The sequence below is a fragment of the Drosophila simulans genome, chromosome 3R (genome assembly GCF_016746395.2).
Source record: "Drosophila simulans strain w501 chromosome 3R, Prin_Dsim_3.1, whole genome shotgun sequence".
NCBI lineage: Eukaryota > Metazoa > Arthropoda > Insecta > Diptera > Drosophilidae > Drosophila > Drosophila simulans.
In genome coordinates this window covers 10,162,376-10,190,352 of record NC_052523.2, presented here as the reverse complement: position 1 = coordinate 10,190,352, position 27,977 = coordinate 10,162,376, and the positions used below count along the sequence as shown (strand labels likewise).

The 27,977-nt window shown below is 46.9% G+C and overlaps 3 protein-coding genes across 22 annotated transcripts in view; 1 reads left to right on the top strand and 2 right to left on the bottom strand.

The window, feature by feature from the left end:
- The first annotated feature begins 12 nt into the window (after positions 1 to 12).
- On the top strand, positions 13 to 9,877 carry LOC6727875 (protein mini spindles). 5 transcript variants are annotated; one of them, XM_016175411.3, is made up of 16 exons: positions 13 to 417; positions 1,298 to 2,056; positions 2,112 to 2,182; positions 2,247 to 2,566; positions 2,626 to 5,159; positions 5,219 to 5,456; positions 5,515 to 6,014; positions 6,502 to 6,597; positions 6,759 to 7,172; positions 7,240 to 7,429; positions 7,496 to 7,749; positions 7,809 to 8,139; positions 8,206 to 8,379; positions 8,447 to 8,585; positions 8,695 to 8,894; positions 8,949 to 9,877. In XM_016175411.3, exons 2-16 carry the CDS (start codon positions 1,368 to 1,370, stop codon positions 9,024 to 9,026), a joined length of 6,228 nt encoding a protein of 2,075 aa, XP_016034477.1. In that variant the 5' UTR covers positions 13 to 417; positions 1,298 to 1,367; the 3' UTR covers positions 9,027 to 9,877. The 5 variants fall into 5 exon arrangements, with proteins under 5 accessions (XP_016034477.1, XP_016034475.1, XP_044779389.1 ...); XM_016175409.3 differs by having other exon boundaries at positions 8,671 to 8,894; XM_016175410.3 differs by lacking the exon at positions 13 to 417 and adding an exon at positions 1,062 to 1,139 and having other exon boundaries at positions 8,671 to 8,894.
- On the bottom strand, positions 9,135 to 16,797 carry LOC6727874 (NACHT and WD repeat domain-containing protein 2). Of its 4 annotated transcripts, XM_016176617.2 has the most exons (12): positions 16,605 to 16,797; positions 16,108 to 16,517; positions 15,695 to 15,839; positions 15,413 to 15,638; positions 14,879 to 15,320; positions 14,575 to 14,775; positions 13,025 to 13,873; positions 12,579 to 12,971; positions 12,202 to 12,515; positions 12,040 to 12,143; positions 10,841 to 11,965; positions 9,135 to 10,773 (listed from the first exon to the last, which is right to left on the bottom strand). In XM_016176617.2, the coding sequence occupies exons 1-12, from the start codon at positions 16,705 to 16,707 to the stop codon at positions 9,887 to 9,889; spliced, it is 5,199 nt and encodes a 1,732-aa protein (XP_016034470.1). In that variant the 5' UTR covers positions 16,708 to 16,797; the 3' UTR covers positions 9,135 to 9,886. The 4 variants fall into 4 exon arrangements, with proteins under 4 accessions (XP_016034470.1, XP_016034472.1, XP_044779390.1 ...); XM_016176619.3 differs by lacking the exons at positions 14,575 to 14,775; positions 14,879 to 15,320; positions 15,413 to 15,638; ... (1 more) ...; positions 16,108 to 16,517; positions 16,605 to 16,797 and adding an exon at positions 14,059 to 14,227 and having other exon boundaries at positions 13,025 to 14,009; XM_044923455.1 differs by lacking the exons at positions 14,575 to 14,775; positions 14,879 to 15,320; positions 15,413 to 15,638; ... (1 more) ...; positions 16,108 to 16,517; positions 16,605 to 16,797 and adding an exon at positions 14,059 to 14,227 and having other exon boundaries at positions 13,025 to 13,997.
- A 908-nt stretch (positions 16,798 to 17,705) lies between these two features.
- The window catches only part of LOC6727872 (unconventional myosin-XVIIIa), a 29,833-nt gene continuing 19,561 nt past the window's right edge, over positions 17,706 to 27,977 (bottom strand). For 4 of the 13 annotated variants that reach the window (XM_016176613.2, XM_016176612.2, XM_039295719.2 and 1 more), the window contains 8 exons: positions 26,445 to 26,579; positions 26,156 to 26,383; positions 22,197 to 22,565; positions 21,852 to 22,130; positions 19,717 to 20,675; positions 19,271 to 19,654; positions 19,036 to 19,209; positions 17,946 to 18,532 (listed from right to left, as the gene is read on the bottom strand). In XM_016176613.2, the coding sequence (XP_016034466.1) occupies positions 18,379 to 18,532; positions 19,036 to 19,209; positions 19,271 to 19,654; positions 19,717 to 20,675; positions 21,852 to 22,130; positions 22,197 to 22,565; positions 26,156 to 26,383; positions 26,445 to 26,579 (2,682 nt within the window). In that variant the 3' untranslated portion in view covers positions 17,946 to 18,378. Of the gene's footprint in view, positions 17,802 to 17,945; positions 18,549 to 18,648; positions 19,210 to 19,270; positions 19,655 to 19,716; positions 20,676 to 20,916; positions 21,343 to 21,851; positions 22,131 to 22,196; positions 22,566 to 23,477; positions 25,262 to 26,155; positions 26,384 to 26,444; positions 26,580 to 27,977 lie in introns of those variants that run through there. The other 9 variants (XM_016176604.3, XM_002103191.3, XM_016176605.2 and 6 more) reach the window with 8 other exon arrangements.

The window sequence follows — 27,977 nt, the reverse complement described above, 5'->3', positions numbered from 1 at the left end:
TCCACCCAGGCACACTAATTATAGGTTTTAAAGGAATGCTACAGTTGTGAGTAGCGGTCACACTGGCGCAACGACGCTGTTGAAGAACTGCAAAAATTATTATTTATTTACCTCTCGCGAAACCAAGTGAATTCCGCTGCACAAAAGGGCCTCGAAGTGCTGGAAACGTAGTTAAGTTATTGTTCATTGTTGCTACATTACTTGGCATCCCGGAAAGACGCCCGTCGGTGTGTCTTTGTCGAATAAGTGTGCGTGCTTCTGTGTTGTGCCGTGTGTGAGTGTTGGTACGTCGTCGCCTGCGAAAAATCGAAGTTATTGCATTGCGCAGCCCTTCCAAGCCGCTGTCCCTGGCCAGCTGTCCGCCCCGCAGCTCCCCGCCCAGTCCCCGCTCTACGTACTTGGATCACAATTCTGATGGTGAGTGTGCGAGTGCGTGTACCGGAATGCAATCGGATGCATCGCAATTTTGTTCCAGGGCGTCGCAATTTGTTTGTCGCTAAAATGGGCGGTATGTGGTTCATCTGCGACTCTCAAGTTGCAGCCACAGGAAATTGATAGCCGCTGCAACCATTAGCGGTTGGGTGGAACGGTAAACGACGGCATAATCGAGACGCACAGCCCACAGGAGAAACATTTGCTGTTGCCTGCGGTACGATCCGTTAATTCGAACTTGAGAGCGTCGGTGTGCGTGAGAGCTTGAAACAGGGTGAGAAAGAGAGAGGGAGAAACAAAGCGCGGGCATGTCCGAATTGAAAAATGCTCTACTCGAACTGGAGCACAGGGGCGCATCAAATAAAGAGGAATAACAAATGCGAGTGATGGAAAATCCACGCCTGAATCAGTCGCAGGCTTGCGTGTGCGTGTGTGTCACCTTTTGTAGTGGTTGTGCGGGGAGTATTTTCCCTGCCCCTGATTAATTGTCTGAAAAAAAAACGCGCTATTCAGCGATATGATATCACCCATCCTGGGTGACAAGCCCACCAACCTTTTCCGAAAATCCAAATTTACACTCTCCTATTTCTGCTTCTGTTTGCCAAATAACTGCACTTAGAGAACGACAATCTAAATATGGCCGACCCATTTACTTTTTGCCGCCCCTCGAGCGGAACGGATGGATGATGCTGCTTCCTTGGCCATCGGTATTTCATAGACTATTAAGCTCAATTTTAAAACATCAGCTCGATGACTCCTGACATCCGGAATAGTTCTGCTTCATTGGAAGCTTGACTAGTTTTTCTTTTTAAAAAAATTCGATTAAAGTAGCTTTTTTATACATTTTTATCTATTTGTTTCGCAGAATGCTGCTTGAGGTTGCTTGCGTCTGAGACCATTGAGGAGAACCCCAGTAGCATACGAAAAACGACACCATGGCCGAGGACACAGAGTACAAGAAGTTGCCGGTGGAGGAGCGATGTGTCCATAAACTATGGAAAGCCCGCGTCGATGGTTACGAGGAGGCCGCAAAGATCTTTCGCGAGTTGGATGACGAGAAGTCGCCGGAATGGTCTAAATTTGCAGGCCTCATAAAGAAGATGGTAGTGGATTCTAATGCCCTAGCCCAGGAGAAGGGTCTAGAAGCGGCCCTCATCTTTGTGGAGAACAGCGGGCTGGCGGGACGCACAGTAGGCGACGTGATGACTGGCATCGTCCAGAAGTGCATTGCGGCGCCAAAGACCAAAACCAAGGAGCTCTCCGTGCAAGTGGCTCTCATGTATGTGGAGATAGAGAAGCAGGAGGCCGTCGTCGAAGAGCTGGTTAAGGGTATGGAGGCCAAGAACCCTAAGATTGTGTCCGCCTGCGTGGCAGCCACCACACTGGCCCTCCGGGAGTTCGGACACAAGGTGATCGGCGTCAAGCCCTTAATTAAAAAGCTTGCCCCGCTGATGAGTGACCGAGACAAGGCGGTCCGAGATGAGGGCAAGCAGCTGGCCGTGGAGATTTACCGTTGGATCGGAGCTGCAATGAAGGCACAGATCTCAACGCTACCACAGGTAACGCTAAAGGAGCTGGAGGATGAGTTCGACAAACTCAAAGGTGAACGCGTTGAACCCTCCAGGTGTGTTAAAGGCTTTCTCTGTATCATTACCTGGCTAAACCGCTCTTACTTTTAGATATCTAAAGTCCCAGCAGGAAAAGCAAGCGAAGATCGCGGATGCTGCAGCGACCGAGGATGCATATAATGGTATAAAGTCCTAGATATTACAAAAGCAGTGAATTATTGATTTAATTTTTGTTTTCGTATGCAGAAGATGATGGCGAGGCTGGCGTTGAAGAAATCGATCCTATGGATCTTTTAGACCCCGTTGACATTCTCTCCAAAATGCCCAAGGACTTCTACGATAAGCTGGAGGAAAAGAAATGGACTCTGCGAAAAGAATCTTTGGAGATCCTGGAGAAGCTGCTCACGGACCATCCCAAGCTAGAGAATGGCGAGTATGGAGCGTTGGTGAGCGCTCTTAAAAAGGTTATAACCAAGGACTCCAACGTAGTCCTCGTTGCAATGGCCGGAAAATGTCTAGCCTTGCTAGCCAAAGGATTATCAAAGCGATTCTCAAATTACGCATCCGTAAGTAATTCTCACCTTCTTCCAAATAACGTCTTTTCATATGTGTATTTCTATTTCAGGCTTGTGTCCCATCCCTATTGGAAAAATTTAAAGAGAAGAAACCTAATGTTGTGACAGCGCTGCGCGAAGCTATTGATGCCATATACGGCTCCACTTCCCTAGAGGCACAGCAGGAGTCCATTGTAGAGTCCCTGGCCAACAAAAATCCAAGTGTCAAGTCCGAAACGGCCTTGTTTATGGCCCGTGCCCTAACCCGCACCCAACCAACCGCGCTAAACAAGAAGCTGCTTAAACTTCTGACCACCAGTCTAGTGAAAACGCTTAACGAACCAGATCCAACCGTACGTGACAGCAGCGCCGAAGCTCTTGGTACTTTAATGAAGCTAATGGGAGACAAAGCGGTGACTCCTTTGCTAGCCGACGTTGATCCACTCAAAATGGCCAAGATAAAGGAGTGCCATGACAAGGCGGAGATTAAAATAAAGGTTGCAGGTCCAAAGAAGGAGGCACGACCTGCATCTGCACCGACTGCGAAAGCTGGTGCTCCTGCTAAGACAACGGCTGGTAGTGTGGACCCAAAGCCTGTAACCCGACCGGCCACCACAGGGGCACGTAAGGTCTTGAAAAAACCGGCAACGGTTAGTGGAGGAGGATCTACATCTGCCCCAACTGCAGCTCTTAAAGCGGGTGGAAAACCCCTAGCCACGGAACGCGAATTAACCCCCGAGGAATTGCAAGAAAAATCCGAAGAAATTCTGCCAGGCGATATTCTTAATGGGCTGGTGGATTCCAACTGGAAGAACCGCCTGGCTGCTGTGGAACAGCTTCTGGGTGAAATAACCGGCTTTGATGCAAAACAGGCTGGCATATCACAAATCCTGATCCGAACAATCAGTGGACGGAAGCCAGGCCTCAAAGAAATGAATTTCCAAGTACTCAAATTTAAGCTGGACATAATCCGCAGTGTGGCTGAAAACTATCCACTGACCACGACAACCGTTGATCTGGTGATTAACGAAATAATCGAGAAGCTAGCCGACGCCAAGAATGGTGCAGGAGCTGGCGATGTTTTGTCTGCCTTTGCCGAAGCCACTAAACTGGAGTACGTGGTGGGCAAAGTGTTAAGCTTTGCTTTTGAGCAAAAATCGCCTAAAGTGCAATCAGAGGCCTTTAACTGGGTGAGCAAGTCAATCATAGAATTCGGCTTCCAACTGCAGCCAAAGACACTTATTGAAGATGTACGAAAAGGGGTGCAAAGCACAAATCCAACGGTTCGTGCTTCCGCTATTCAACTGGTGGGCACCATGTCTATGTATATGGGCAAAACTCTAATGATGTTCTTCGACAGCGAGAAGCCCGCACTAAAGTCCCAGATCCAGGTAGAGTTTGACAAGAATGTGGGCGAAAAACCACCCAAGCCTGTTAGAGGAGTTCAACGTAGCAGCGGTGGAACCGCCGGTAATTCCCCGGACAATGAGGACGATGATGGTGGGGCAGCCGGAGAAGAAGAGCCCATTAACATGGCTGATCTTCTACCACGCGTTGATATTTCTCCACAGATTACGGAGGCACTGCTGAAGGAGATGTCCGACAAGGACTGGAAAACTCGCAACGAGGGTCTGACTAAGCTGCAGGCCATTATTTCAGAGGCGCGGCTAATCAAACCCAGCATTGGCGACTTGGCTCCTGCTCTGGCCCACCGTCTGGTAGATTCCAATGCTAAGATTGCCCAAACGACACTTGCCATTTGCGAGCAGCTAGCCACAGCCATGGGGGCTGGTTGTCGAAACCACGTGCGGAACTTGTTCCCTGGCTTTTTACACGCTCTGGGTGATAACAAGAGTTTTGTAAGAGCCGCTGCCCTCAATTGCATCAACAGTTTTGGCGAAAAGGGCGGCTATAAGGAATTCTTTGAGAGCGAAATGATAGCCGATGCCCTGAAAGGAGGATCCCCAGCTCTAAAGACAGAATTGTGGGCTTGGCTGGCAGATAAGCTGCCTGGTCTTCCCCCCAAGTCAGTATCGAAGGAGGATATCCATTCAATGGTGCCGCACTTATATGCTCACATCTGCGATCGAAACGCCGATGTCCGGAAAAATGCCAACGAGGCGGTGTTGGGCATTATGATTCACCTTGGATTTGATGCAATGAATCGCGCTCTGGACAAGCAGAAGCCCGCCTCCAAAAAGGATATACTTGCAGCACTCGAAAAAGCGCGTCCTAATCTTCCGGTAAAACCGCTGCCCAAAGGGAAGCATCAGGCTCCAATACCTGAAGAGCCGAAGCCAAAAACTGTGCGCGGCGGTGGAGCAGGGGTTGCGCCTGGAATCCAGAAGAGTGCTTCAGCCCGGGTGGCCGGAGGACAAGATAAGCCGGCACCAGCGCGCAAAAAGGACGAAGATATCGACACGTCGCCGCTACTGTGCGCCAACAGTGCTAAAAACCAGCGGTTGCTAGACGAACAAAAAATGAAGGTGCTGAAGTGGACTTTTGTAACCCCAAGAGAGGAATTCACCGAGCTGTTACGCGACCAAATGATGACCGCAAACGTAAATAAAGCGCTGATAGCCAACATGTTCCACGACGATTTTCGGTAAGTGCCTCTAGTGTCCCTTTCGCGTTACCGAAATAAATATTTGAATTACCCTGAAGCTACCACTTGAAAGTCATCGAGCAGTTGAGCGAAGATCTGGCTGGAAACAGTAGGGCGCTGGTGTGTAATCTGGACCTAATACTTAAATGGCTGACGCTGCGCTTTTACGATACGAACCCTTCTGTACTGATTAAGGGTCTCGAATATCTAGTACAGGTTTTCCAGGTACTTATTGACGAGGAATACATTCTGGCCGAGAACGAGGGAAGCTGTTTTGTCCCACATCTGCTTTTGAAGGCAAGTTCCAAATAATAGGGGGTATTACAATTTTCTAAGCTTCCTTTTTCACACTCAGATCGGAGATCCAAAGGATGCTGTTCGAAATGGCGTACGCCGCGTTCTGCGGCAAGTAATATTGGTCTTCCCTTTCGTCAAGGTCTTTGGCTATGTGATGGAGGGTCTAAAATCGAAGAATGCCCGTCAGCGTACTGAGTGCCTTGACGAGTTAACCTTTCTAATTGAGAGCTACGGCATGAACATCTGTCCACCATCGGCGGTGCGCGAGATCGCTCGCCAGATTTCTGACCGTGATAATTCCGTACGCAACGCAGCACTCAACTGCATCGTCCAGGTCTTCTTTTTGTCCGGGGAAAAGACTTACAAGATGATTGGCCATCTTAACGAAAAGGACCTCTCAATGCTTGATGAACGCATCAAGCGAGCCAAAAAGACTAAGAAGCCCACGCCACCGCCGTCTGTTGATGTGCCGGCACCTCAACGACATGACAGCATCGAAATCGAAGATGCTGAAGTGGGTAATGGTTGCGACGAGCTTCCGCCACCAGATGAGGACGGGTAAGTGAGAAGGCTGGCTTAAGGTTTGGCGGGGTGCCCTGTACAACCGAGGGTTGGAAACTGGTGTTGCCATTATTCTGGGATAGCAATAAAAATAATAATAATAATCCACAAGACAAGGACAAAAATTAGTTTTTAGTTGGCCACTTTTACGTACGTGCCCATAAATCCAGAACCCGTAGTTTATGGCTGTGTTCGGGAGTGAAAGCTATTATTCTTTGATTTCTAAAACAAGCTGTTGTATTTATGTAAAATTTACACAATAATCCTGATAGAAAGGAGGTACGAAAGATACGAAGACAAAGTGCGTTCGATTCCTTTCGGTTAAATGTCTTCTACCGATTGTGCAATTGTTATGTATTTTTAAAAGATGCGGTAGTGGTTAGTAGTTTCCTCCCTCGGATGTACCCAAAGATGAGCATATTATTTTTATAAATTTCGGTTTGTTTCTGTTGATTTTCGTTATTATTTATATTTCATTAACTAGTTTGCAGCGGGAACTAAATGCGCGTGGGCAGAACAACATGACAGATCGGAGCGCCACAAACGTGGTTGCCTACTTGAGCTCCCTGACTCGACAGGCGTAAAGTGGCTTTCTTTATACTTGTGTTGTTTTCTTTTTTTGTGTTGCTTGCTGTTTGTAAAGACGCCTATGCATTTGTTGTTCTTTGTTGTCCTCTTATGTGTATGCGGTTTAATTGGGTTTGAAGTTATTTCACAATTTCTTTTGTTTCGATTATCTAGAACTTTCGACCAGGCACCTTCGTCACAGCTGCTTCTACTCCAGCAACAGCTTCAACAGTTACAACAGCAGGCCCAGCAACAGAAGCCCAGTGGACCATTCGGCTTGGACTCGCAGGTAATCAGCGAGATCGAAAGAGATTGGGTCCGAGTGGACCAAATGGAGCAGAAGCCGCTACTGAACGTAGACATCTCATCGCTGGACGAGCCCATTAAGGTGAGGCCCACGCGGGCCGGCATTCACTACCCGCAGGAGAAGTTCGATCGGCTGATTTCTCGACAGCACTATATGCAGCAGACTTTAACCACGTCCCCGTCATCCACGGCCGGAATGACCAGTGGAGTCTCGCCGTATCGCAGTCCTATGCGCTTGCAGCACCAGCAGCCTCAACAGCAGCTGGAGAACAATATACCAAAGTAGGTGGTCCATCAGGCTATCCAACACATCTGGTATTTTACCTTTTCTTTTTATTTTTTCTTTTAGTTTGGCTGATGTTTTGCCAAAGCACGATCCGCAGCTGGTAAAAGTTATAAAAGGTGTAAGCAGCACGGACACTCTCAAGGCGCGTGCGGCTATTAACGAGCTTGCCGCCATCATCGAGGCTCCAGAGAAGCAGGCTGTGCTGCGCGACTACGAAGAAATATTTATTCAGAATGTGCTTGCACAATTTAAGGTATAAAAAACTTTATTATATAGTTCGAATCTTCATAAATTGTTTTCCTTTGTTTCTTTTTATCAGAATCTCTCACAGATACCATCTGCTCAATCTGTGGTTGTTTACCAGCCGCTATTATCCATTCTGTATACATTTTTCCATGCCAACATTCTGGGCAAAACGCTGAGCGTGGCATGCATAAAAAATCTAATGTCGGCGCTGTTAAACCTTATGGCTGATCCGAAGTTGGCCGTGGGCGATGATAGTCAGTATAACAAGGTTATTAATGGCATATGTCTGAAAGTGTTGGACAAGGTAGATTTTACAAATTTAAACTGGTAAGATTATTGAGTCTACTATGTATTAAGCCACATTAATTGAATTTATAACTTCGTAGTGCTTTGATACGCCTGTTGCGGGAGACTTGTCCGGAGGCAAAGCTGCCGAAGTTTACAGACCTGCTGATGAAGTGCATATGGCGCAACGTTAAGATGCTACCAGAACGAAGCAACGAGCTGAATTATGACGCCGTGATTCTCGAGGTGCACGAGTTTATGCTCGCGCTGCCTAGCACTTGGTGGCAAAACCGACCGTCGGACACTCCAATGCGCACGATTAAGACCATTCTGCATAACATGGCAAAGGTGAAGGGGAATGCAATTCTGCAACATCTCAACCAGATTCCAACACACTCGGAGCTACACACGTATTTGATACGCATTCTCAAGGTAGAAATTCTTAAAAATAATTTGTATAATATTGCTCAAATACTAAATAAACGCTATTTATTAAAGAATTTCCAAAAGGATGGCTCTGCTGCAGGAATTGGTGCCTCCCCCCAGAGGGCCAAGGAGATTGCCTCCAAGCGAATTTCGCACCAAACCCATGATACAGTTTCACAGATCTTTAAGCTGATCTCAGATAGAGATACCAAACAGCAAGGTCTGCAGAAACTTTACGACTTTAAGGTTGGTTTTCTAATAATATTTCCATTAATTTTTGAGGCACCTGAGGTAACACTTCTAAACATTTTAGCAACAAAATCCTGATATCGATCTAAGTACCTTTCTGCAAGGCTCCAGTGCCCCGTTTCACAAGTACATCGAGGAGGGCTTAGCCGAGATTGAGAGGAATCAGAACGCTGGATCCACACAGGCTCCGGATAATCGGACGGGTAAGAGCGTCACACAGATCGGCCAATGCGCAATTTGTTATACTAACGTATACTAACTACACTGTTTAAATCCGACGAACTGCAGCAGCTACTCGTTCTTATCTCACAGATGTCAACTACCAGAACAGCGGTCCCGATCCCGATTTCTGGATGGACCGCTTACAGTATCATATGACCGGAGGGGCCGCCAAGCTAGCATCCGCACGTTCAGCAGACGATGGATCCCATATGCTGGACAATAAGGTGGTTGATGAGAACCTCTGTCTAAACGGAATGAACGCGCAGAAGGCGTCGCTCATTAAGCGAGAAGTGAGTATGCTAAATGAAGAAATAAATAACCATTAACTGAGGTTTTTTAATCAGAAGCGGGATATGTCACCAAATCGCTTGCAGCATCTCCAGGCAAAGCTGGCTCAAATCAAGAAAGAGAATCATGCCTAATAAACTGTGCGCTTCCCGTAGCTGAAAAACCTTAGCTATAGACAGCGGCAGCTAAAAATTATATGAAAAAAGAGACCCCTCAAAACACACTGATCGAGCAAGTCCTCGTAAACTACATAAATCATTTATTATTTAACATAGTTGTATGCTTACGAATCGGCACATATATATATTCACGGTAATTATGTGTGGTAACAGCAGCAGTGAGTGTCGAAAGCAGGTTAACAACAGTAACAATAATTAACAGATTACACTATGTCTCCTCCAACTATGTACTGTAATTTTACTAATAACAAACGATCGGTCTATGTATTAGCACTGAGTTGTGTTTCGTATGCGATTCAATAAGATTCGATTGGCTGAGTTGAGATTAAAGTGGCGACTGTGACTGAGACCGGGTTCCATTAGACAGCTTGTTAGTTTATGCCTACGCTATTTTGTTTGAATTGTCAGTAAAAGCAGTAGCATGTTAAAGGTTTGTGTATACTTGAAAGGTCATTGTTTTTGCAACACGCGCCTACTAGGATCGATTCTTGTTATTATTATGTCTGGTTATGTTTTCAACAATCTCAACACCCCTCAAATTGTTTCAAGCCAAGCGTTGGGCTCAGTGCGCGCTAAAAATTCTAATTTATACTGATATTAGCTAACCGTAGTTCTTACCAAATAGCACTTACCCCTTAACCATTTTTTAGTTTAAGACCCATTCAGTTTTACCCGCACATACACACTTATTTCGATGCCGAGAGCACGCAATACACGCAGGATAACATACACAGTAGACACGCAGCGTATTTTTGTAACATCCTCATAAACTATATGCGAAAATAAATGTTATATTTATAAATTAACGAATTCAGTTAATCGGCCACTGGCACGACAATGTCCTCCGTAATCTCTGTGAGCAGCTCCTCCTCGCCATCCTCTCCTCCCTTGCTGGTTTTGGCGTAACGTGATGAAATGGTGGCCACACGAATTGCCGCCTTGAAACCAACCCGGGCCTTCATTTTGGCCAGCTTGGCCTTCCAGTTCTCGTCGCGGGAGGGCAAGTCGTTCAGGTACTCATTCATTTCCTCTTTCTTTGGATCAACGATCGCCAGCACCGACATACACCCGTCTACAGTTCCCAAAACGATAGCGCGTCCATCTTTGCTGCTTTTGATCGCCGTAAGCTCAGCCTGCAGCCGGTAGTTGGCTATCATTTCAGTGTCCGCGGTGCGGAATACGCGTATGGTCTTGCGGCCGCTATGGTAATAAGCCACGTACTCGTCGTTCTCCGTGAAGATACAGATCACCGAGAACACGCCCTCGGCCACCTTGGGTATAAAGGTTTTAACTGTGGTGCCTTTGCGCAGTTCCAACATTTCCAGTCCGCCGCGGGTGGGGGCATATAATCCACATTTGCCGTCCCGCGTAATGCTACCTCCCCACTTGGCAATGGAGCGGACGTGCTTCTTCGTCTTGATGTCCATGACGCTGCCCTTTTCGCTACTGATCACGGCCACCTGGTTGGCCTTGTGCGGCATCGGGACTAGCGAAATGACCTCCTTAATGGAACAGCCTTTCAACAGGACTTTGGAAACAAATGCTCCATTTGTTGCGCTGTAGACGCCCAGGCAATCTTTGTTGGACTTATCCACCGTAACCACCACAATGTATGCGTTGTCGGCTGTTATAACCGACTGACGAAAAGGCATGCCCGTGATCATCCGTATGGGGAATTCGAATCGGAATAAGATGGCGCCCTCTGCAATTATGTACTCATGTAAGTTGTTTATACTTTTTAACTAAATGAGTATCAAAGACTAACTCACCAGGCACGGACCGCATAGTCGTTATCGCCGTAAGCCGGTTGGCTTCATCTGACGACCCTCCAGCAGCTGCTGCAAGGATATCCCGCTGATTTATGTTCGGCACAGACACGGTGAGAACCTTATAGCCGTAGTCCATAAGGGTGATTTGTTGAATTCCGGGTTGGTCGTCCCTAAAAACTACCTGCTCCGACACACGGTTCCACACTAAAAACTTGCCAGTCTCCGAGGAGATGATATAGCGTCCATCCGGGGTGATCTCGGCATGTGTGACGATGGCGCCCAACGGACTGTCGGCCAGCTTGGATAGAAGGCGACCAGATCGGGTCTCCCAGACACCCACACAACTGCGGGTGACGGTCACGGCCATATCAACCTCCGACAGGCTGATGTCGTCAATTTGCAATTCGTGACGGTCGATGACGTGGACCTTCTCAAAAATATTGTTGATGTTCCACACTTTTACGGAACGATCAATGGAGGATGTGACCAGGTTGTTCCAGTTGCCGATGGTCAGCGGCTCCAGTTGAATAATACGTCCAAAGTGGGCGTCAAGGACCTTTGCCAACTGACCAGACTGTAGGCACCACACATACAGGTTCTTACGCACTCCGGCAACGGCATAATCCAATTTGGAGCTAACCATGATCGAGTTAGACTGCATTATGCGAGTGGTAATATTGCGCACTCCGTGCGGTAGGGCCAGGTACAAGGCGCCCTCCCGTAAACGGCACTCTTCCGCTGCATCCTTATCCTTGCTGCCAAAGTCCCAGATTACGAAACCCTTGCCAGCCGTCCCCAGTAGCATGCGATCATGTTGATCAAGCCGTAACTGCAGCAGCATCTCCTTGTCATCGTTCTCGAAACGCGGCAAGCTCTCTACCAAAGTCCAACATATGTCCCCAGTAACCTCATCTTCAATGAAGTCGAACACGGAGACCTCAAAGTTTTCTTCGTTGGCACATCCATAGGCCCGAGTCCTAGCTTTGTTCATCACCATGGCGCTAAAGAGCAGCTGACAGTTGGAGTAGTGGCCACCCCGACACGAGTCCAGTCTTAGACGCATGTCGTTGATGGAGCCAGACCAGAAAACAACGTTGTAGTCCGCAGGATTGAAGAACTCCATAGCTAAATAAATAGACGTACATTGTGTTATCAGATTACGATTAAATTCCTTAGTAGTCATGATATATTTCACTTACTTAAGATCTCCCAATCTTTATTTTCGCCGGGAACTTCAAACGTATCTACGAGATTGCCGCGCATATCAAATTGGGCCCAACGAAGCTTGCAGGTGATAAACAAACTTAAATCGAAAAGAATGAGTGAGTTGCAATGCTTACTTAATGCTTACTTCAACTTACTTTTGATTTAGTAGATAGAGGCCGCTGACTGGTCCGTGGGACTCCTCGAAAGGACTGTTGATTACCACAAACTCGCTGGAGAGCATGTTGAGCAGAACCGTCTGGTTGTTGTTCGAGTAGGCGGCAGCCCATTTGTTATCTGGACTCAGAACCAATTGCTGCATAATGCCCTCGATGCCGGGATTCACGTCACGCGTCAGGTCGGAAGTGGAAAGGTCAAAGGTGATGAAGTGCGTGGATATGGAGACCATGTAGCGCATGTCGCTAGTCAAGCAAAAAGCAAACACCGCGAACTGGTGACCCTCAAGGGAATACTACAGGTCAAGGGGGCTTCTTATTATCAAGTTTAGCTGTTACTTAAAGACTGAGCCACCTACTTTAAGTGGTCCACCTGGCGTGTGCAGGCAATGATTCACCGGAATAAGAGCGCAGTCCTTGGGGCCACTCCGATCGCAAGCTCGTAACAGCATTTTGATATTGGGATTACCGCCAATCTCGGGAAGAAGTCGACCGACCAGCTGCGGTGCCAGCATGTTCGGATAGATGGCCAGAATGGCGCCACCTAGACGCAGTGCATCGGAAACCAGCATAAGTTCTCGCTTGGCTTCCTTGTCGTCGGTGTTGCTGGAGGCATCCTCGAAATCCGCCAGCACCGCCTGCAGTGGACAGCTGGATAGCTTGGCGTGCAGCCAGTCGTAGTTGAAGAGGACGTGCTCGAACAAATCCTTAAACCGTCGCGAGCGTACAAAGTGAAACGGCAGCTCACCAAACTAATAGGGATCGAATTTTTATATAATAGAGCTATGTACATGGACCAGATTACCTTGCGCAGATTGTAGCGTTTGGAGAGTCCATCCTTGCTGCTAAAGACCAACGGCTGGATGGGCACCTTGCGATCAGCCGATCCCTCTTTGTCCGCCAATCCGAACCTGTGCCGCTGAATCTCTGTAAACTTAAACGGTTTCGGTACACCACCGCCCCAAATGCCAAGATAGTAATCTGCAATCATGGAGTGAAAGTAAATGGCCATGTTCATGTTCTTAAAGTAGCGCTCCTTGGCGGTGTCCCGGAACTGCCGGTGATACCAGTTCATCACGTTTACACCGTCCGCCTCGCGTTCACTCAGATAGTTGGGCAGATCGTTGCGGATACGGGTCCAGAGAAGGGGCGGAATACGGCGAGTTGGCGGCAAATGATATTGGTAGACATCGTCCAGCACCTTGTCGTCCAGCGATATGAGATCCTCCAGCTCGCTCTCAGAAAGTCCCGATTTGGAGGCGGTTATGTAGGCTAGAGCATGGAAAACCAGTATACGGCCGTGTTGTTTCTCTACTCGTTCGAACAGCAGCATAATGGAATCCATTACAGTGTTGGCCAGGTGCGTCTCCTGAGGACGCGTGTAGCTCCGCCAACGGCAGATCTCGGCGAAAACCAGCTTAACAAAAATTGGCAAGGAGCACTTGCTGATAGCATTAGCCACCAGGCGCCACTGGTAGTTGTTAAGATCCCGGCACGCCGTCTTCATCCACATCTTGATCACGTTCATTGCCAAGTCCTCGCCCAGGGCTGTGACCTCGATAAAGTTCTCCTCCACATCGATCATCTTGCACAAGACATGGTATTCGTGGGACACCGTTGGATTTGCCGGTTCGTTGGCGCATGAGATGATTATCTGGAATCAGTCGGAATGGGATATATATGCTAGGACATTGGGATTGGGTGGATACCACGCGCGGATCGCCTCATGCAGAACGGCTTCCTGCGATGTCGTTTTGGGTGAGGTGCCAGCAAATGTTCTGGTGGCGGTTCTAGTGATTTTGCTTAGCACGCACAGGTCAAGCAATTGGAAAAACTTACTCAGTTTCCCATATGAGTTTGGGGCATGCGGTTTCATGCAATGTATATACAGGGCGTATGAGCAATGATGATGATGCAGGGGTTTAAACAGGGTACTTAAAGACAAAAGATTTGAAGCTCACTGCACATTTTTAACACAAATTTTGAAAATCCAATAAATTTTAATATTTTGGCAGTTCTTTCGCAGAAAAATATAAATTTGTATCTTTTTGTAAAGAATTTATATACACAGCAAATGATTTTACCAGTTTTGTTCCTAACAATATACAAAATGTTTTAATCTTTCAAGGTCTTAGGTGCTCAATAAGTGGAAATTAAAAATGTCATGCATAATTATATACAGTGTCAGGAGAATAGGAATTGTACTTCCATTAAAAAATTTCGAATATCATGCACTAAGAATAGACACATAGAGATTTGTTATATTCACAAAAGTATTCAGACTATCATGCACAAAGAAGAAAGGAAGGAAAACAAGAAAGTGGACTTGGAGTGGCGTCCACAGCCAGGGCTCACCTTACAGTGCGGGGGCAGACGCGTGGGTATCCATGATACCTTGTTCGAGTCTTGGGTGCCCGTCAGCTGGTCGACTGAGTCGAGGTAGATGGTGAGCGGCTGGGTAGGGCTGGCGTAAGTTAGTAATTGCTTAAAGTGTGCTGTTAAGGGAACAAGATCATCGGGTATGTTCTCGAAGGGTAGCATGTAGTTGTAAGAGATCTGATTGGATTAGGGAAGTGTGTGTGTGTTTCGGAGTAAGAGGTTAGAAGCATTTAGGGTTAGTATCGAGTCTGGATGCTGGCTGGTACTGAATGGACTTCACCTGCTGACAAATGGAGATAAGGGTGGCCGTCAAGGCACTGGAGTCCGGTGTGGTGCCCAAGAAGCGGATGACATTGATGGGCCGGACGTGGGCGAACCACTCGGTGGCCACGAGGGAAACACTCTTGGAGAGCAGGGAGGTTTTGCCGCAGCCTCCGTCGCCGAAAAGGACAAGTGGCTTATCTGAATCCCCCAGCATGTAGCGCTTGATACGTTCGCAACTTTCCTCGCGCCCGTAGAATATCTTGACCGAATTGTTGCAAGCGTGCAGATGCTGAAGGATCTCAGTTACTATCTGCCCCTGTGCACTGGAGTCTTCTTTGCGCATCGCCCTATCCACCAGTTTCACTACGTTCTTATAGAAGTGAGAGATGAAATGATTCAGGTACTCCTCGTGCGTCTCAATGTCCAGTCCCTCCCGTCCGATCCATTCCACCGTGTATCTGCAAAGTCCCCCAATCCCCACATCAGAAAGAATTAGCATCCTTATCTTTCTCCTCCTTCCGCCGGCTTGGGCTCTCGTTTCATGCCTTACTTCTGGGCGTTAACGGCCTCGATCTTGGCCGGCAACCGGACGTCTCTCAGGTCACTCAGCAACTTGGCCGACTCCGTGTCCAGGCTGCGGTTGATGATGTCCACGAACAGAGAGGCCTTTTTCAGGTTCTGCAGATTAATGTTGTTGATGTACCTCACATAGGACAGACAGTGGTTCTTTGTATTCTTGACGTTCAATATTCCGTTGATCACCTCCCGCTCCGTCACTAAACGCGGACCAATTTTTGTTGAGCTACCACTACGTTTGCTACTTGCTACTTACCTGACATGAAATAGTTGTGGACGTCCTCCTTGGACATCTTGTTACTGGCCCCCAAGGATGCAGCTGCCTTGCGCAGCAGCTTCTGCATCTTGTTCAGGGTGTCCCACCACACAGCCTGATCCTCCGCCTGCAGCTTGGGAACGCGCTGGAGAACGGAGTCGTATATAAGCGGTTAATTCTTACTTTTTAAGAAAAACTACATTTTGGTGCATATAGGGAATTAAAAAAACTTTATACACACATATCTGATAACTAGTTACAAAAGAACCTAGCGTTCTTAACTAGGACTAATACTTACGAAAGTCCTTCAGAATGTTTGAATTTAATAGCCAAAACTTTAACACTTCACTTTAATTTTTTAAGGATGCTCTAAGAATTAAGAAAATACTTAATATTTTGACCAAAAAACTAACCTTGTTGTTGAAATTAATCAAAATCGATGAGATGGGCTGCAGCACCGAGATGGGTGGCACTGCATTGCTGTCCTTTTTGTACCACAGATCGAGGATGGCGCGGTCCACGCCCATCGAGGTGAGTTCCTCGCAGATTAGGGCCAGTTCGGAGGACACTATGTAAGTGGGAATGGGCCGGTAGCCGTACTTCTGACCCAGGAACACGATAAAATTCGGTCCCATCGAGAGCCGCTGACAGTTTTTGATCTCGCGCATGCAGAGCTCCGTGGTCATGTGATCGTCAGTGGCCTCATCTCGCACACCCCAGCGCATGTCGACCACCTGAAATTCCAGGCCATGCTTCTCGCGACAGTAGTCCTTGATCCGCGGATAGCACTTGGCCATCAGTGTGTTCCGCTCCATTGTGGTGTCTGTGAAAATCCGGATTGCATAACAATTTCACACTTCCCCGCAAAACAGCCACACATGGCCAAAGGTTACTTGGCTGTCGGACCCACCCGTGAACGTGGAGCTGGTGAAGATGCGCACGATTTTCGAGCTAACCGGCGGCAGGGACTCCAGCGAGCCCAGGAATATGGAGTCTATGGTGCGGTCATCCATATTGGTGCTATCTTTAACTACGCCGAGTGCCGCAAATGCAGCTCTGCGATTCCGTTCCGGAGCCTTTGAAATCCAATACGTGTCTGCGCCATAGCGGAGACCCAGAAACTGGCGTAAAGTCGCTGCTGTTTGATCGATAATCCGGATACGTGGCGCATTTGACAGTCGCCTAGTTGACGGTTGTTTTTGAGTTCAGCTCGACTGACGGGCACGCGGCATTTGCCTCAAAAAAAGGAGGACCAAGCAGAGAAGTTTCTCTGAGTAAACCACCTGTTGCCTACGCCTGGATTGGAAAGCCATCGCTTCGCTTTATGGATGTCAGACGCCTGATTGTTGTCTGGCCCTCTGGCTTTGACATACAACAAGTGTTTTCAAGTGCTCGGGCCCATCCCCCCAAAGGCGGTAAGCTTGCGTGCCTAACTTTCATTCAAGTCCGATCCGGGATTCCAGGCGTGGGCGTAGGACTGCGATTGTTGCAACTTTCAAAGTCACCTGGGATGGCGAATGCCAAATGGTGCCACTTAATGGGTTTTCGGCTCCCTTTCGGGGGTAAGTGGGTGCCAGATTTCTAGCCCCAGATCTGGCATGGGTACACTGTAATGTCTTACACTTTTGACCTCGGCCTAGCAGCGTGCGTGCTTCCTTAAATAAATCAATGTGCCGGTGGAGCTCAAGAGTCCTCTCACTTCTTATCCGGAAGTTCAGTTTTGGGCCAAGTGCAGCTTGTGCGCCATTTTACGGTAATAACGTTTGATTGTTGTGCCTTGATTTGAAATTTGGGCTAACTAAATTGAGCAGGGCTTTCAACATTATCAATTAAAGCTTGATCTTAGGATTTTAATGGTGGAATATATATTGACGCATGAATTCGTTGGTTTGTTGGCCCATTTCACAACGCCGCCCAAGAGTATGCAATAACTTTTGACACTTACCTCAAAATGCTTTTCCTTTCGAAATTATAACATTTAATTTTCTAACAGCCAAGAAAAAACACATTGTTTTAAGTTTTATAACAATATATTTATTTGTTTATATTCGTTTTGTTAGTTTTTATAAAGGTTTTTATGAATCTTTCCCGTTACTTGGCGTTATTTCTGCAAAATTTCGTATTCAAATATTAATTATGGTTTTTATTTTAATGATGAATGAAGCTAATGATGTTCAATTACTGATGTTGTGAATGGGATGATGATTCGTATAAGAATATGAGTTATTTGTAAAATACTCGCATTTGTGGGTTTTAATTTGATTAAACGTTCAATTTATTGTATTTGCATACACTTGCCTATGATTTTGAAACGCGTTTAACTAATTTTATTTAAGTTGGCTATAGGATAATGGACTATATTCTATAGGTGTTAGTTCAGTTTCGTTTTTGTTTTTTGTTTTTGAGAGAGATAAAACATGTTAATCACTTTTTGTATAGGGACTGTCGCGCAAATTAAATTAACTACAACTCAGCATTGTTTTCAAATGCCTATTGGGTTTTATATTAAATATTATCATGTAGCTATATTTCGATAATAAATAGTTAAACGTATTGAACTAAACAGTAATAAAATAATAATCATAAACAACTAATAAATATCCAAAAAATAAAAATTACAAATTACAAGCTGCAGCCCCAGGTGGACATGCCCCGTACAATGGATGGATCTACTGCTTGGCCAGCTAGGCATTATGGCCATTATGCTGGCCCGCTGGCACTGTTAACTCCATCCTGGTAGACGCTGCAGGTTTTGTGTCCGGTTTGTTGGCCGGTATGGCTTTGGCCGCCAGTGCCAGCTTATGAATGTGTGGCGACGATGGCGACGTCACTGTTATTCTACAATAAGAAAAAGCTAATGGTTTACACGCACACACACGCGGAATGGGAGGGACGGGTTGTTGCGGAGCGGAGCGGGGGCGGTACAGCGGATCAGAGCGGAGCGGAGTTAGGAATTTTGTGTGTTTTGGTTTTTGTCACATACGCATTAACATATTTACACGCATCGTTTGTTTTGGGGCGTTTCGTTTCGGTTTTTATGATTTTGTTTGAATTGGCGGTAGTCGTTGGAGAATTGCAGCGTTTAAGTGTCGGCAGCGGTTGTCGAGTTGGTTTTTGGGGTCGTTGGTGGATGTGGATTGAGGCGGATGGTTTGCATGTATGGTTTAATTATTTAAATTAGATAAGCCGGCAAATAGCAACAGACCTTACAGACTAGCTAACTAGCGATAGGCATATTAAGAGTCAGACAAATAGAGGGTGAGTGAGTCTACGCTGTGTGCTTGGGCCTTTAATGCTTGTGCTGCTTTCTGCTGTTCGAGTTGACTTCGTTATCAGCGTACCTCGGGCTGTTGTCGTCCTTTTCGAACACCACGGTGCGGGTGGAGCTGACAACGCTGCCGCCTCCGCCGCCGATGCTGCCGTTCAAGGACTGCTGTGAGCTGCGTTTCACATGAACTGGCCGAAGTCGATCCTCCAGATCACTGATAGAGCCCACCGAACTGAGGCTTTCATCACTGCAATGGATTGAATATAATTATTACCATTCTAAGGATAAGTATTCATTCATTCAGTTACCTTTCGCTCAGCTCCTCCTCGCCCTCTTCCTCCATTGCCTGTTGTAGATCAGCTATTCGCTGTAAAGCCAGTCGCAGATCGTTTTTAAGCGCCGCTCCCTCCGACTCCATTTGCTCCATCTTCTTCTCGAGGTCCTTGCGCCGCGTGAGCGACTCCTGCTCGCGGCTGGAGACAACGTGAAACTCTTCGCGCATGTCGCGCAAACTCTTTTGCGATTTTTTGATTACATCCTGGGCCTGCATCTCACGCATCTTTGACTGCGTCACCTCGTTCTGCAGTTTTTCCAGAGCCTCTTTGTGACGGTTCACCTGCACTTCAAGGCGAGCCCGTGTGGCCTGCTCTAGTTCCAGTCGAGACTCTAATTCCTTGGTGCGCAGCTCCAGTCTGTTCCATAAACAAAATAAAACAAATAAAGTTGGTTAGAAAAATGAGCTACCATATCTTACCGCTTGGACATCATGGCCATAGATGGATCCCCCAAGTTCTCAACGTTGTCCAGTCGGTGTTGCAGCTCGGCCACCTGCTCCTTGAGATTATTGCGCTCTGCTTCCATTTCATTGAGCTTAAACTCAGCCTCGGATACGTTGATCTGCTCTGTATTCAGTTGTTTTACCGTGGCGCTGTACTTCTTCATCAGCTCGCCCAGCTCCTCCTCGTTCTCCTCGATCTGGGCCTGCAGCTCAGCCCGATCTCTGTGTGCTGCATTGGCTCGCTCCTCCGCGTCATTCCTAGCTCGATGCGACTCATCGAACATGGCCTGCACTTCAGTAAGTTCGGCTTCCGCAGTTTGTCGCGCTTTCATAGCCAGCGAACGAGCAGATTCGGCATCCTCCAGTTGGTTACGCAGTTGTCTTATAAGCGTCTTGCCAGGCGTGTCAGCCTTAAGTCGCTCCAACTGTGTCTGGGCGTCCTTGAGCAGGGCCTTGTATTTGCGAAGATCTCGTCGTAGTTTTTGGTTGAGCGCTTCCTCGGCGTCGCGATCAACACGATCGCGATCCTCCATGGAGGAGAGACGACGCTCTAGCTCGTGCTTCTCGCGCAGCAGCAGAGTCCGCTCCTCGTGCTCAGTTTCCAGCTGGCATTCAAGGGCTTTAATCTTCTTGTAGCCATTGCCGCGTACTTCTTCCAGCTCTTCGTCCCGCTGCTGGGACTCACGGCGCGCTTCCTTGCGCATTGTTTCCAGGGTCATCTCCAGGCGAAGCTTGGCTTGCTCGAGCAGCTGTATCTGACCGGCCATCTCGTCCAGTTCTTCCTCCTGTTCCTTGGCCCGACGCTCTGTTTCATTTTTGGAGCGCCGCAGTTGGGCGAACTCCTCCTCGGTGCCGCCACCAAAGGTCATCTCCTCCAGCTCGCGCTGTAGCGATGCAAGTTTCTCCTCCTTGAGGTCAAGATCCAGACGGGTGTCCTGAAGAATAAATAACGCCAGAATCAATAATTGGAACAAGTAACTACAATGTCCTAATTTTGTTATGGTACCTTACAAACGTCTACTTATTCTTAAAAAACTAAGATTTTAGTTGTAAACTGTATAGTTTCACTCTGATACAAGCCACTTAGTAATAAAGGTAGCTTCTGCTCATTTAGTCTGCTAAATTGCTTCTGTTTTCTGGAGTTTAGAGCTCGGCTCAGTGCCTATTCAGACTCACTTGAATCAGTCGAGTTGAGTAGCGGAAACTCATGGCTGTACTGGCCTGGGAATTTCTGTTTTTGTGCCTCTGACCCTCGGTTTGTGCTATCTAAATCGCAGTGGCCAGTTCAGTTATCGCCCTTCATGGAGGCTCTTCCTCTTCCAGCTAATTATGAGTATCGAAAGCGTAATGAGAACGCCGCCAACGTTTTAATTTCTTTTTCCAGTCCGAACAATGAGAACACAGAGACACCGGGACAGACGTAGACGGAGGAATCGTAACACACTATATACTCCAGATATCGCACGTTGACGTTCTTCGAGCTACTGTCGAGCGGAACCGAGAAGAAAGCAGCAAAGCGAAGATCCACAAATGTGTGACCAAAAGGCCGACAAGAGATACAAATACAGAGACGGCCGGAGACAGACAGAGAGTGTCTCGAGTACAGGCCGATAAAAACATGAAACTCCAAGAATCGAGAACCCAGAACCATAAACATCTCGACTGGGTATGGAACAATGCAAGAGAGCGGTCGCACATGCGTACATGTCTCAGATGATCGGTGTGGGCAGGTAGGTAGGTCTAGGTAGACCGTGGAGCGCAGTGCCTCAGAATGTGCATGGGCAAACGAGCCGAACGAGTTTCTGAGTCGGAGATATCCAGTATCTCTATCTGTATCTCGACTGCAATGTGCGCACAGTGCCGTACCTTGCTCAAACACTGAGCAACCAGTGTTCTCTTTAATATTTTTATTTACGAACCCATATTTATGGCACAAAAATATTGAAATAATTTTCTTGTTTTTTTTTTTATAATCCCAATGTTATGAATTAGTAACTAATAGGCTAAAAAAAATGTATACATCTGCTGACTAGTGTTTGAGAAATGTTGCTCGAGACTATTATCAACATGTTGCCAAGACTAAATGAAACTATGTTGCAGCAACCACTTACCGCCAGCGTTTGCTCCAGCGTAAACTTCTCGGCCTGCAGGACGTCCTTTTCGCGACCGTAGCGCTCTTTGGCCTGCCGCTCCTGACGCGCTGCATCCTGCAGGGACTGGCACTCGGCGTCGAACTTGCGCTGCTTCTTCTCGAGCAAATTGTTGCGCGCATTTTGCTCCTCGAGCAGCATGCGCAGATCGTTCATCTCGTTGGTCATCTTCTGTGCCTTGCGCTTCCATTGGCCCACAACCTGACGTTGCTCCACAACTTCTTCGTAGGCATCGGAAAGCTAAAATGGTGGGGTGGAACATATTGCACTTCCGTGGTGTAGATATTAGGAATCATGTTAACCGACCTTCATCTCCAAATGCTTCTTGAGCCCGACCAGCTGTTCCAGATCGTGCTCATGCTGCGTGTGTAACCGCCTTTTGGTGAACTCCAGCTCCCTGGCCACCCGCTCGTACTTGAGCTTGTAGACGCCGCCACCGACCCCATCCTCGTTCTCTGCATCCTCGTCCTCAGAGATGCCATTCAGATCGGACTTGGCGCATATCAGCTCCATTTCCAGCTTCTCCGTCGTCTCCTGAAGGTTCTTCACCTTGTTGGCTTGATCGCCCAGCTCCTTCTCCAGTTTCAAGCGTTCGGCGGTTTCCGCCTCCAGCCGCTCGGTGGCTATGTGAGCCGTGGATCGCTCCTCGGCCAGGTCCACCGTCAGCTCGGATAGCTGCAAAGAAATTGATTTCGAAAGATGTAATACATTCATGATTGTGTGCTAGTTTTCCACGGAGTTTATCTGACTTTATACTTGAGCTTAACGATTTTGTTTTCTGACTAACTTGTGTCCAAACAATTGAAATCATTATTAACAAAACATTGCCGGAGTGCCGAGATTAAGTGAGTAAACGAACATTGATCCACAAAAGTGCGAGCAGGAATTGATGTCATCTGTATTCTTTTGGCATTCCCATGACGTTAAATATACTAGAGAACCAGCAAGCATTGGTAAAAAACTAAAATGAAGCGCTGGTAAATGGATTTTAGATCACAAAAAGTGACAAGGAAATTACTCATTGTGACGGATCATTTACTAAACCACAGATCAAAGCATATCTGTCAAGAAAAGTACCAGAGTTCAATCTTATTTGTATGCCACAATATCTAAACCGACTCAATAAAATGCTGAAGGTCGGTTCAATGCCCACATAAATATGTGATCCTAAGATCTACGAATCTTCCAAATAAATGAATTTCCAGAAAATACTATGGAAAACTAAATTTGAATGTATCCAGTCCACATAAACATTTGATTTATTCTATTTTGCCACAAACAAATAAAAAATGAATATGAATATGGAATATTTTCCTCCCGCCCAAAAGAATTCGAACGTGTGATTCACACAGTATTCGATTCCAAAAATAGATCCTGTTCAACTCAGGTGTGGGGGATGGCGGAGGAGCTTCGCCGCTGTCAATGTCAGCATGGAAGCCCCATCCTATGGCCGGTGTGTTTTGTGTTTGTTTAGGAATTTAATATTTATGAGGAGGAGACATCATCACCCCCACTCAACAACAGATTTAATAGTAGAGAGGCGGGAAATTGTGTCAGCAACAAGCTCAAGGTTGGCGCAACTGATACCTCATCATCCTCCTCACGAATGGTGCGATCATCATCATCGTCATTGTCCCCGGTCGTTAGACTAATGGTGGCCACAGATGACTCCCGATCCCGGGCAACCGAATTCCCACGTGACGTTGGCGTATGGGGAAGCTGTTTGGCCAGTTGAAAGGCCTTGGTCAAGATGTTCTGCGAGGAGCGAGTGCGTCCCACCGATCCGCAGCGCTCCATGCTGTTTCTCTCTCGCTGACGCTCTATTAGCGAGATGGTATCGTAGTCATCGTATCCGGAACAGGTGCTGCCTGGCGTGGTGCAGCGACTTTCAGATCCTCCTGCACGACCACTATTGCTGGTGGTTCTTCGCGTCCTCCTGGCCATGGCGGTCCACTCCTCCTGTACATGATCTGTGCGCTTCAGGAAATTCTGTATCTTCTCACTCAGATAAGCGGATGACGTGCGCGGATCCTCGAAAGAGGGCGAAGCACGCATCGACTGATGCACCGGCTGTCTTTGGCATCCGAGCACAAAGGAGAGATTGCCATCAAAGACCACAGGGGAACTCTCCAACTGTCGCATTTCGTAGGGATCGACTCCACCCGACCCGCGCGTGTAACTCTGCGGAAAGACCCTTCGCGGTGGCGTCTGCAGTCGTGAATTCGAGGTGAAGTTGGAGATTGATGACTGGGTTGAGCATCGCGAGGACACGGAGAAGGCCGGACTAGGCGAACGGTTTACTAGGCGATGACGGTCACTGTCCGCTCCTGTGGGAGGATTCAGTGGCAGTTTCAGCGAGACCTCGTACGGTATTTCAGAGTCCTTATTACCCAGCAAGGACGATGAAAGCGACAAGCTGCCGGCACTGCCACCAGTGGATTTCAGTGTGTATTTGTTGGTTGTGTGCTGGTGGCTCAGTGTGGAACGTGTGGTGTGGCCATTGCTCAGCACAGGACTCTGCTCCCGCTGCTTGGGCAGCAGGCGGAGCTGCTTCCTGGCTTGGCTGGCAGGTGGTTTGGGCGGGCGTGCCAGAGGGGCGGATCCACTCAACGTAGAGTTCAACGATGAGCCGCTGCTGTTGTTGGAGGCGAGGGTTCCTGATCTAGGGCCGCCGTTCATGGCTGCCAGTACGCGAGCCAAGAACTTCTCCTTTTCCAATCGGTCCGATTCTACAGGCCCTGCATTCTCCTCACCTGAAGCTGCAATGTCAGCAGTAGCCTCATTAGCAGGCGACAGGGGAGGCATGGGTTCGGATTAGTGCAAGCGGGGCTGAGGGGGTTAGGTTTCGTTTTGGGTTTTTTTTTTTGGCTCGATTGTTTGTTTCTGTGCAAATTTCCTTGGCCAATATTTGTCGGATTTTCGTTTCTGTTCGCAAATTTCGAAATTTATGTCTCGTTTTCGTTATGCCAATCGAGTTGGTTTTTGGTGTAGTTGGTTTTCGTGTGTCGGTGGGGATTATATTATGCTAGGGGCTGTCAAAAACTTGAGACCGTTGATGCAATTTAAATTTATCTCGGACTGAATTTTTCTGTGGCTTGTTGTTGCTGCATTTATTTTGGCCTCAGCACGCGCGCGCTTCAAATTGCCAGCTTTTCAGATTTTCCTTTGTTTTCGCTGGCTTTTTATTGCTTTTGGCAGCGATTCTTCACGCACGCACGGCAGGGAAACGAATCGAGACAGATCAGATCGGATCGGTTGGGCTCGAATCGGATCACATCGAATCTCCCGGACACGGCGCTACGGGCCTCTGGCGAACGCGACGTTTTCTCGGCAACTAAGTGATGCGTACGGATTTCGCTTGGTTCTGGCCAGCAGAAAAGCTCACCGGCAATTTGGCTCTCCCATTGTGGCGAACCAATAGCCAGATAAATCTCTACTTCTCACGAGGGAGACGAAAAGAGACGCCATTCGAGCCAAGTCAATTGCAATATCGGAGCAGTTCCGTCTATCACATAATCTGCGGATGTCTCTTGATTTCGACCAACTGTTGATCCCATAATTTGGCAATCTTTGGCAGTATTATGTAAATTTCATCGCATCGCATCCCAGCTGCAACTCAACTGTTGCGCGACAAAGTATTATTAATGATCTTTTAGAGCATTTAAAAATACATCTGGCTATTCTGGTGTGCGATATGTGCGAAACATTGCCTAAGTATCCACATCCCATCCCATCGCATCCCATCCGTCCATCTCCACCAGAATATGTACGCTCGCACAGACTCTGAGAGTCAGAGTCAGTTTGGTGTTCAATGCCCAAAATGCTATTTTTAACCCACTTTAAAAACGAAATAATTGAAATGAAAGAGAATGGAAATTCACTGGCGAAATGTGCATCTTGATTACTTTGACTTGGGGAAAGGGAATCGATCTTTAATTGATTAAGCATTTGTTATACTGCAACAAAAAGTAAAGTATGATCATGTAAATTAATGCTCATGATTATATTAAATATTAACTTGATGCTATAAAACCATTCTTCTATAAATACTTATTTTTCTTGCAACAGAATCAGTTTCTCGATGAGGAACCCCCCACTGCAATACTAGCTAAATATATTAAGCATTCATTTGCTTTTGGCGCCCCAGATATCCAAGCAGTGCCAACGCAAACATGATCTCGCAGATGACTTGTCATGTCATATGGCGCAATTTTAATTGCATCCCCACTCGAAAACACATGTCCATCAGGATTTTTGATATTTACCTTGGCTTCCAGCTTTTGGTTTTCCGCCTTGACCTCACTGCGATCACATTCGATCTTCTCCAGCTTGGCTCGCAGCATTAGGAGCTCCTCGTTAGCCGTCTTCAGCTGCTCCTCGGTGCGATGAACGTTGAGCAGGGGAGTGACCCGCACCAGGAGACGCCACCACGGCCAGTCGCGAACGGCAAGGAATGCCTTTACATTGCGTTGAATGCATCGCACTGCCAGTTCCTGAGGGGATCGATAATATGGATTACTATTCTCTATTGGAAGATAGCTATGTCTTATTTACCTGAACCCTTCGTTGGGACATCTTCTTGCGGGCCAAGTAGCCGCGGCAAAATGCTTGCAGCTGTATAATGCGATCTGAGAGCAGGACATCGCGCTTGGCCTCCAGATCACTAAGAACTCCTGAGCGGAAGAGGATCTGAAACAAACAATTTATATTTCGTAAGTATGAGATTGTAAGGATTATACAAGGATTTTATGATGAAATTAAATTAATTGCTAATAGCTACAATATTGAACAATATAATAAAAAATACATATGTTAGCAAATCTAAGAAGTTTTAAATAGATCTTTAGCAATGGTATATGAAATTCATTCGTTACTCAGTGGTAATTTGTTTACAATTCACAATCAAAACATTTCATAGTTGTGCTGTCGGCGAGTTTTGGAAACTTCAATAAAATGTTAACCTAAAATGAGTAATTTGTTTATAATTTATCATCAGCACTTTAATCCGAAATGGAGCACATAATCTCGAGTAATTAAATAAATGTAAATAGAGTTTCATTCTAATAATCGGTTACGTTAATTAAGACGAATTAACAATAGGTTAACCGGTATCCCCTCAATTATTAAGTTCATCATAAAATTCCGAGTCGAGCGAAAAGTGAGAAATCGAAAAACAAAATCACATCATTCCCAGGAAGTGAAGGTCAAGGTGGGCTGTGGGCTGACTTAGCTCAGATAATGCAGATTAATGGAGCGGCACAAGGGGGAAATTCAAATTATGAGCAATTTGAACACCTGTGTGCAAAAAGATGCCGCACTCGGACAGGTGTGAAAGTGAGAAGAAGCAACGTCGCCGGCAGTCGGGGGCAATGAAAACGAAATTGTAAACAAGATATTGCCATATGGCAATAACCACACTGGAATGGTGCCCTCCTAATGGCGGATCATGCAGGTGGAAATGCACAAAGTCGACGGTTGTATCCATCGCATATGTGTTTAGCATATTTAGGGCCACCGGGTTCCCATACAAATTAGCTGCTGAAAGACGCACCTCCGAGGTGTGGCCCCCATCTCAGGCCGTCTCTGTCAGTCAACGCCGAATTCGCGACCGAGTCGAGAAACTATTTTCTCGAAATTTTAATTATGCCCGGCACGTAGACAAAAATGAAAGTAAACCAATGTGAAATGGCAAACTAAACGGTCTTGTGCCGACCAGTGTTGATTGTGTGTGGCACAGTCATCATCTGCTGTTGGTCAGATGCCTGGACACTCGGATGCGTCCATTCGGACACAGGGAGTGGTTGGTAGCGACCAATAAAGAGCCATATGAAGAGCTTGTCTGGGATTCAGCCAACCGATAATTCTAATTTTTTAGACAAAGAGAAAGTTTAGCTGAACGATAAGAATATTACTACAGGAAATAAAGAAAGAGGCAACTACAAAATAAAATTAATAAGATATTTCTAGAAACCCCAAAAAATATATAAAGTGCCACTTTCAATCCAGAAAGCGTGCTCCAGAAACCAGGTGTTAGGACCCCGGGAAGCAATACTAAGGCGGTGAAAGGAAAGGGATAGTGCCAGAGGA